This window comes from Olea europaea, chromosome 15 (genome assembly GCF_002742605.1).
Source record: "Olea europaea var. sylvestris chromosome 15, O_europaea_v1, whole genome shotgun sequence".
Lineage (NCBI taxonomy): Eukaryota > Viridiplantae > Streptophyta > Magnoliopsida > Lamiales > Oleaceae > Olea > Olea europaea.
In genome coordinates, this window is record NC_036251.1 from 26,717,458 (window position 1) to 26,727,566 (window position 10,109).

Genomic DNA, 10,109 nt, shown 5'->3' on the forward strand with positions numbered 1-10,109 from the left:
TGTGGGCAAAGAATGAGAATCAAACAAGGGCTAAATTTTATTGACTTTGACAAGTCAGATTTCTATTTAAGGTACATATTGATTGGGTTTGTAACTTTTTAACTAAACCCTTGTTTGAACCACATTATTGTAATGAAAATGTATTTTTGAATAGCATATTAATGAGAAATGTGTGGTTAGAAAATAAGAAAATGTTTTGAATTTGCGTGTAATATTATTTTATTAAAAAATGTGTAATTAAAATGATGTCAAATCACTATTAAATAATGTATTTTTTCAAATAATGTGGCTCAAACAAGGCCTACATATTTCATTAATTTTTATGAAAAGCTTTGGGATTTGTAAGTTTTTAGTAACCTTTTAACTAAACGTTTTATTGATTTTTATCAAAAATTGCTAAATTTTTATCAAAAGCTTTATCACGGAGGTCCTAAATTACATATTTGTGTGTTTAGTCTTATTTTTCAATTTTAATTTACTAATTTAATTATTAGGACTTTATGACGTACTTGAGTTTTTAGACGGGATAATTGGTGCAAAATTTGATTGTTACAAAAGCAAGTCCTACAAAGAAGAACGAAGATTTAAAAATAAGTTTTAACTTCTAAAACACTGAAGAGAGTCCATACATATATATTTTCGAGACTATCCCTTCACTCAAAATTTAATGATCAACTTAATTACTTCGAAATAACAAACGAAAATGTCAAAATCATCTGTGAACAACAAATCTCAACTTTCGATGTTCACAAAAACAAAGCACCCTACCCATCCTATAAGTGCATAATTTACTCGAAAACCTAAGCATACTATTTAGCAGGTTGGAACAAAATTTCCGTAATGACTCGCCTATAGACAACGCCAGTGCTCGAATAATTATTGCCCTTAAAGGGCTTCGACCAAATCTCCAATATCGTATATGCAGACGCTTAAATTTGATAGAGAGCCCTTGATGACTCATCTATAGACAACGCCAATGCTCGAATAATTATTGCCCTTAAGGGGCTTTGACCAAATCTCCAATATCGTATATGCAAACGCTGTTTTCCTTAATTATTGTGTTGCACAAAATAAGTCCAAGCACGTGGAAAAGCTTAAGTTCAATTATATCCATACTTTCACATTACACTGGTTCAATAAGTCGTAGCAATTGTTGAATAATCGACCATTACTATATAAATTCAATGTTTTTGAAATTTTTTGATAGTGATCGAATAATTATTGCCCTTAAAGGGCTTCGACCTGATCTCCAATATCGTATATGCAAACGTTGTTTTCCTTGATTATTGTGTTGCACAAAAAAAGTACAAGCATGTGGAAAAACTTATGTTCAATTTTTTCCATACTTTCACATTACAATAGTTTAATAAGTCGTAAAAGTTGTTGAATAATTGACCATTACTATATAAATTCGATATTTCTATCATTTTTTTTAGTGGAAGGGAAAAAAAAGAAGAAAAAGAAAAAATTGGCCATCTTGTGGTGGACTTGTGCATAGCCGCGCCAAAAACCTACTACCATTGGAATCTACAAGACTTATTTTTATTGTCTTTTTCTTTTTTTATCTATTTGTTTTAGTATTCTACATTGAGAATAAGTTTAATTTTACGATCTTGTTTCTAATTATTTAGGGCTGCATATTGATTTGTTTAAACAAGATCACTTGAATAAATACATAATCAATTAATGGAATAAATAAGACGAAAATTGGCTCCTCAACCTTTTCATGTTTTGTTATTACGAACCCTTACTATTCAAAATGTGAGGTTCTAGATTTTCAACTTATTGAATATATGAATTTGGGTCTTCGTATAATCGAAATTGTCAATATGAATGTTAAAATAGTATACGATTTTCAACTAAAAGAGAAATATTAATTGGTTTGATAGTTATTGCAGATAAATTTGAGTCGAGGGAAGCTCAAATTTAAAGTTTTAATTAAGTCAAAGAGCCCATTCCTAATTTCTTGAGTAAAAGCACCAAATGATATGATGGTGATTTTAATTACAAAATTTCAAATTTAGTGCTTGTTTGGTAGAGATTTTAGTAATTGATTTTTTGATCGTTAGAGATAAAGTGGGTCCTATCTGTAAGAGAAGAATTCAAAAATAACGATTAGAATAGTAAAATAACGGTTAAAAAATTGATTTTAATTGACTTTTAAACTGTATCAAACAAGCTCTTAGACTTAATGATTCATATAGGATAGAAAGGACCACTCAATATGGTCAAATATTTTGGGTATGAATGTGAAAGGTAAGAAATCAAAATTTCATTTAAAATAAAACACAAAAAAATTAAAACATTGTCCTTGTATATAGGACATAATTTATATCCTTGTACGAGAAATTTGCCATCCTTAAAATCAGGGCTGCGCACAAATTCTTAGTTAGGGGCACAATCAAAATCTTTACAAATTGAATACTTTGCTTTTAATTTTTGAATGATTTATAATTGACCAAGAAAATCCGTCTTTAACTGCTGCTGCCACTACTCTTTGTCGTTCAACCGCCTTCAACTGGGCTCTTTGAATCGTGGAATGTGATAAGGTTACTCAATAACTGCTTCAATAACTGCATTTCTGGATAACCATAACATTTTATGTTTGCTAAAAATCTTGGGCGATTCGAAGGTATGGGCGAGAACAGGGTCATCGCTTTGGGCGACTGTAAGGCATTCCATTCGCTCAGACCTTGGGCGATGATTTTACCTTGTTCGTGGGCTTCCACTGCATTCATTAATAACCTTTTCTGGGCCTTTATCCTGAATTGTCCAATTGGACTTCATTTTTTGGGCTATTTGACTTGAAAATTCCTCAGTTGGGTTTCATTCCTTGGGCTATTCGATTTGGATTGCACTTTTAGTGTGTCAACAGATCTATTTCTTTATTTCCAATCCCCTCTATTTCTCTTGATTCGGTTGGTGTGGTGTTGATGGTTAAGGTGAAGATGACGGATTTGTGGTGATGATGTTGTCGACGAAGGCGGTGATTGTTGCTAGGTTGCAGGTTTGGAGTTTTTTTGGTGGGTTTGTTGAGGTAGTTGAGCATGATGATGGCGATGTGGTGCTAATGGTAGTGGTGCCAAGGGTGTGGTGGCGGCGATGGCGGTGGTAGTAGCGGGCAGCTAGAGAGATTGGAAAAGTTGGGATAGAGAGAGGAGAAAATGGAGAAGATGAAAATGATTAGAGTTTTGATGTCTGTTGTTGTGATTGTGGTTGTGATGGTTGTGGTTGGGTATGATGAATATGTATATTTAATTTTGTAATTTAATTATTAATATTTAAAATATATTAACTAATTAACAAAGCAATCACAATTAATGATATCGGTCCAAGTGTTAATTACGCGATCTTGACTATCAACTACAAATTGGTTAGCTAGGCTTACTAAGGCTAAGTGATAGAGTAAGGTGCGAAGCAAAGTCATATCGTAGTCAGTTAAGTGAGATTGAATAAGAAAATGCTGCTGTTAAAAAGTTAGGCACCTCTTTACTCTTATTGCCAATATCTCTTAGCTCCCGACCATCAATTTGATTTCTGTGCTTTAATTTTCAAATTAATAAATTTAATATATGATTTTATATTAACGAAATGAAATCCCTAAACGTCTTGGTTCACGTAAGTTCCACTAAGATAAGAGAGGCTGGAGGCCGAATTGGTAATCCGTAATCTGCCACGTTAAAGGATTCGCAGCCTTGATCCATATTTATTTATTTATCTCGTGACCGTTAGCACAGCGCTCGCGATTTTCTTTCTACAAAATGCCAAACGCGGTAAATGTGTGGCTACGTCTTCTTCCTTTCTTCAACTCAAATTCCATCTTAAATTTGTGTTTTGAATAAACGGATTGTAATGGTCTATTTCTTTGAGAAATTATTGGCTCCTCCTTCATCAAAATCGATATGCTGGATTCAGTAACGTATTATTACACTCCCAGAGTAAGACTCTTTACTCTCACAAATTTCACCATTTCTGATTCAGAGAAGAAAAGAAAGTTTATGATTGGTGCGGAATGAATTTTGATTTGTGCCTTCTCCCCTTTTATTAACTAGGGCACATTTTTGCTGCATTAATCTTGGTTGCAAACTTACAATGGGGTGAGCGAAATATATTAAATTGTGAATTTGGCTGATTTTAAAGAAGTTGCACTATGTTGAGTCCTGTAGATTAGAGAACTAACAGCGTATTCTTTACTTCCATAGCTTAAGGCAAATCCACATTGAATAAACATGAAATAAATACATAACTCTTCTTACCAAAGATTGACCTCAACCTATATGGAACAGTATCTCTTAATATGATAACACAGTTCATTAAAATGAAACGAGCAAGCACATGGGTTCCAAGATTCGTTTTTTCTTGTAGGGGATGTTAAAGGGTAATCCCACATCAAATAATATGAAATAAATACACAATATGTAAGGTCTTCAGCACTCCTCTTAACCTTTCCAAATCTTAATATCATAAAGTTCTTGACCTCTTAATGTTCAGTTTTTTTGGATTGCCAAGAAAATTCAGAAGGAATGAAATGGAAAATATATTATTGGTGTTGGGTTCTTTTCTTGGCATTCTTGGTTACATACTTGCACGTGTCAATCTGAGACTGAGTATCTTGATTCCTATTTATATTTTGTATTCCCCCTATTTCATTCCTGCTCTTTATGAAGTCAGTCACTGTTTGCTTCATTAATCTTCCTCAAGACGTGGTGCTATTGTAATAATTTTATTGGTAAATTGTTAATTCTTGGCCAGTTTTTGAATTTGCACTTTGTTGAGTCCAGTAGATTTGGTAACTTGAAACCAAGCCAATTTTGAGACCATTTGTGATAATGAAACCGACTAGTGTAACTTGTTGTAGGACACTGTGCTGGACCAGACACATGTTCTTGATGGTAATTTTGCTATGCATTTATTGTAAATATCTTTTATCATTGTTAATATTTATTTACTTTCCGAGAATATATTAGTGATTCATCTATGATCCATGCCGTTTCAGTTTTCTTTTGTAGCGCCAATATCTTGTTGGATTTTAGAATAATGCTATTGTCATCTATGAATGTTGGTGAAGCAATAGTAGTGCATTGCCATCAACGTGCTTGCCTCCTTTGGTTGTTTTGCAACTTCCTTTTTGTGTAAGTTGTCTTGATTTTTGCTGTGCGAGAACTTTTGTAGTTCATCTGCTGTAGCTTTCATAGATCTGCAATATTTTGTATTTCATTCTTATGTACTTCCTTTTAAACTGTATTTCTTAATTGTCCAAGTTGGCCGGAATTTGTTCAGAACAAGCTTAGTTCGTTATATTTCTTAGTTGTCCAAATATTGATTAGATGAGTACATGGTTTGAGGCCAGAAGTATTCATAAATGCTCATAATTCTCTGTGTCCACATGCAGGGTAGTGACATTATATCTCAGACTGGCTCCTTTAGAGCTACTTCTCATACTCCGTGTCCATGTCGACGCTATTCCAATGTCTCGTGTGCTTATAACCAGTTAGTACAAATCCGACCAATTCCCATTCATCAGAAAATATATTATCATCTTCCCTACAGAACACACAATGTCTTCAAGGGAACACCTTTGTCATCTTACTCTGTTGTTGGTAGAGAAAAATTTTCTTGTTTCAACTCTAGACGGGTTCGGAAGCTAAGATTGAGGATATGTGCAGCTCTTGACGTTGTCAGTGCTGTTGATGTCATCAATGATTTGGGACTCGACACCCTGACATTTTTAGCTGTGACTGTACTGGTAGTTCCTGCTTTCAAAATGGTCAAAGCTAGCCCTGTAAGTTAACTATACTAATCAGAGTCTCATTCTTTGCTGTGAACACATGCGTGTCCCCATATGTTTGTTGGTTTCACTTAGATATAAGTGAAACATAAATTATGATGAAGCTTTACTATTCTATAGTTTCCAGAACTCTAGATGATACTGCACTTATCTTGCATTCATTTTTCCTTAAATCACATGGTGTTTGTTTCAGATACTTGGTTTCTTCTTTGCGGGAGTTGTGCTCAATCAATTGGGCCTGATTAGAAATCTTATAGATGTTAAAGTTCTATCTGAATGGGGTATTCTCTTCTTGGTAAGCTTAACGTTGTTTCTGCTTTTATATTGTCATCTGTGAGACCAATGATAACCATGAGTACTGGCATCCATGCATCCACAAAATGCATGGATATTTGACTATTTCTCCCCATTTTACTTTTTCACATTGCTGTTGTCATTGTCATCTTTATCTTCTTGATCCTCACATTTTTCCATTATTTTGAGAAAAAGAGGACCCAACTTAACCGATCAGATCACACTTGAAAAAAGGGCTTAAAAATGTTATAGTAGATATTCTATGAAATTGATGTAAATCTGAAATAAACTTTTGCATGATGGACCACTAGGCATCTGCAATGACAACAGGCTGAGGCTCATAGTGGATGATTATTAATTGTAATAATTCAAATTCTCATCTCTTGAGGATTGTGAATAATTACTAGACTTGTCATAGGATTTCAAATTTCCTCATCTGCAAGTGTCATGCCACTCCTTAAAATTGCCAAGAATTATTTAGGAAACCTTTCTATAATTTTTAGAGTTTGATAATATGATCTGAAAAATTTTGTGTTAATTATTACATTTTTTTCCTTATACAATTTATTCACTATGTGGCTCTAGGAAATCTTAACTAATAGATGCATTTTTTGCAGCTGTTCGAGATGGGGTTAGAGCTTTCACTCGCACGTTTAAAATCTCTTGCCAAATTTGCATTTGGCATGGGACTAAGTCAGGTACATCTGACAAATGTGCTGTAGCTGATTGTCTATAGTAGATTAAGTAATTTAAATTCATATATAAATGGAAGTTTGTTTTATCCTATTTGCTGAGAGTTGGAAGATGGGGTTGGAGCTTTCATTTGCACGTTTAAAATCTCTTGCCAAATTTGCATTTGGCATGGGACCAAGTCAGGTGCATCTTGACAAATATGCTATAGCTGATGTCAATAGCAGATTAAGTAATTTAAATTCATATATAAATGGAAGTTCATTTTATCCTATTGCTGAGAGTTGGATTCCATAAGTTGGTAAGATTAAGAATATGAGTAGACCTCTCCACAACTTGATGTTGTTCTCAGAATTTTGCAAATGAATCATTATTATCTTAAGCTGCATTACTTCTAGACTGTACCTCTGAACTACAGCATTTGAATTTCATATATATTTGGATGCAATCTCAACCTAAAAGCTTAAAACATGCAAGTCTTGGGTCAAAAGAATGTTAAGAAGTTTCGGCCCTGTATGGTGTGTTGTTAGATGTTTTTATGGTCATATATATTGAACTTTTATATTTGCTAATGTTTTCCTGGTTTCATTCTGTTGAAGGTTTTGTTATCCACTCTCGCTTTCACAGTATTTGAGCTTCCACCAAATAATGCTATTGGAACGAGAATTTTGGAGTTCCTTTTTCACTCAAGACCTGACTTGGTGAGAAACTTTTCCAGTAATCAACTGTACACGTTGATAATGACTTGTTATGGAAAAGCCGAAAAAGCGTGTGGTAAATGGTATATTATTTGAGGGTTATGGATTTGTTGACTTCTCATTTTATTGCGTCCTATTAATGGTTTCTGTGCGGCTTTGTGCCTATTCAATACTCTTAAGATGTTACATCCTTCTGAGCAAACATGTTGGTTGGGTTTATTAAATATTACTATCTTTATATATTCTACGTGGTAGTATTGAACACTGAAGTTATTAGTTGCATGTCTGATGGTATGAATTGAGCTTTGCCTTGTGGATTTTCCAAGTGCGGTAACTATAGTTAAAATTAACTCAAGATCTTTTCAATAAGAAAACAATTCAAAGATCATGCAGTCAAAAAACATGCATAGTTTCTAGTTTATATAGCATGCTAAGATTCCTTGCACCAATTTTTATTGGACAGAACACATTTGCTTTCCACTGTTTTTCTCCTTTGCAAGGAGTATAGTCTTTTAGTGGTGTTAAATCTATAGTATAAGATAAGCCCCTATTGGGGAAACATTTTTTGACAAATATGTCCTCACTGATATTCTATCATTCCTAATCCTTCCTTCAATTAATATTATTTTGAATATAATAACTTAGAAATGATTTGTACGTTAATGTTGTTTTATTGTCTCCTCAATTTTCATATATTATGTTAGTTACTTAAATAAATAAAAATATACAAATGGACATTGATTGGTGATTGGTCATTGAGATGAATATAGGAAGATGTTGGTACGAATTATTAGAGTAATTTAAGATGCTCAAAATCTATAATTCTCTTATTTGAAGATAGTAAAGTAACTTAGCGGACTTCGTAAGTTTTTCATGTTTTTTGCATTTGATATTCTATAATATTTTAGTTATTGTATATATTTTAAATGCCCAAATTTTTTTTTTTTTTTAATTCATTATCAACTAATCTTTTTTGTGTTACAATAAAATAATATGATAGAATCAAACTTTCCCTAGTATTGTAGCATCCTAAATTAATGAATATGAAAATTCAAGAAAAAAAATAAAATTGAACAAAACTCCAAGACATGTGTCATCCACCTCAAACTAAATCATTTGCGCTAGGTTTTATTGAAATTTTGAGTGGAAATAAAAAATTTTAAAAGAATTTTCGATCTATTCCATGTTGTAAAAAACCATATATTCTCTCTATAAATTCATTTATCTCAAGTATCACGACTTTTAGAACACCATCCCCCATAAGCAAATTTTCTCGACCATATTTTCAGAAGTGCATGATCAATCTTGTTCAGTATTGCATTATTTTTCTTGAATATTCAAGCAAATGGACGATTTCTTTGAACAAGTTTTCTATAATCTCTTAAGCCAAGTGACCTGGAGTGTTGCTTTGAAGGATTGGATTAGATAAATACAGAATAATGGTCAAAATTATTATTATTTTAAGACATCACAAAAAAATTCTCAACAATAATGCAAAACAATGTTGGGTTTTTGGTGGTTTACATTTTTAAATCTTGTTACTGCTAGAAAAGATGGTTAACATTTTTCATTATTTTTATTTGTTGGTTGGTGGGAAGTGATATAATTGGCACTTTATTATCATTGTAATCGTGGAAATCTGAAACTTGCTGTCATTTGGAATCCTAGATTTTTTTATTTTTTACTCATTTTTGTGTTAGAAAGATCGTCTTCTGCAAGTGAAATATGGCAGTTAAACATCTATTTCTTAGTGATAATACAAGTGAAAAATTACGAATAAGATGAAAAATCTGAAGGGAACTTTGAAATTGGTAGCATCAACTTGCACGATCCATGGACAAACTAAAACATCAATTAGCTAGTTCACTTTTATGGGCTCTAGTTTAAAGTCTATGGGCTTTCTTTGGTATGATAGTCTTTTATGATCACATATTTAAGCTGCTATAATGTATAATGCTAATGTGATTTTCTAAATCTGGCTGCAGTCGAGGATCACAATTTAATGCATTGTTGTCACGGCTGTTTAATGTTAAATTCCTTCATTTCGTGTACGTGGTACTTTGTGTTGTGTCATCATCTTTCTGTTTTATCTGTAAGTTGCGTTAAAAAATTGTAGGTCAATATAAGAAGCATTGATGAGGCTGTAGTAATTGGAGCTGCTCTTTCATTGTCTTCTTCAGCTTTTGTTCTTCAGGTACTTAGATTTTATTAAACGACTTCATAACTGTTCTTTGGTTGCAGTCGAAATCTGCTAGTAGAAACGTAATCTATTCATCACCTTATATTATTTTGCTGCAGGCCATATCTTCTGTTCATTTTTCTATTTCATTTTAGATTGTAATTTTAAACTTGTGTGACAGTATTAGATGTCATGATGAATGTATTCAACATTTCTTGAGAAATACTGCATTTTAGGCTGAAAGTGACATCAGTCAAATTGCACAATGAAAGTTGCTCAGCACCATGGTGACTGTTGAGAGGGAAATGAGGGCATATTTTCCATGGACATCAGGACCTTCGGTTGATTGATTTCCATAATCAATTTGCCAAAATATGCATGTTTTCCTGATCCTGAAGCTTCCCACTTTGTTGGTTTCTTTCTTTTTTTTTTTTTTTTTTTTTTTTGGGGGGGGGGGGGG

General features: G+C 33.0%; 1 protein-coding gene across 1 annotated transcript in view; it reads left to right on the plus strand.

Annotated features, from left to right (window-relative positions):
* Positions 1-3,656: 3,656 nt before the first annotated feature.
* LOC111411475 (K(+) efflux antiporter 3, chloroplastic-like) overlaps positions 3,657-10,109 on the plus strand; it is an 11,753-nt gene continuing 5,300 nt past the window's right edge. Inside the window, 6 exon segments of the mRNA XM_023041999.1 lie at positions 3,657-3,938; positions 5,393-5,782; positions 5,982-6,083; positions 6,700-6,780; positions 7,372-7,473; positions 9,587-9,710. Coding sequence (XP_022897767.1) covers positions 3,903-3,938; positions 5,393-5,782; positions 5,982-6,083; positions 6,700-6,780; positions 7,372-7,473; positions 9,587-9,710 — 835 coding nt within the window. The 5' untranslated portion in view covers positions 3,657-3,902.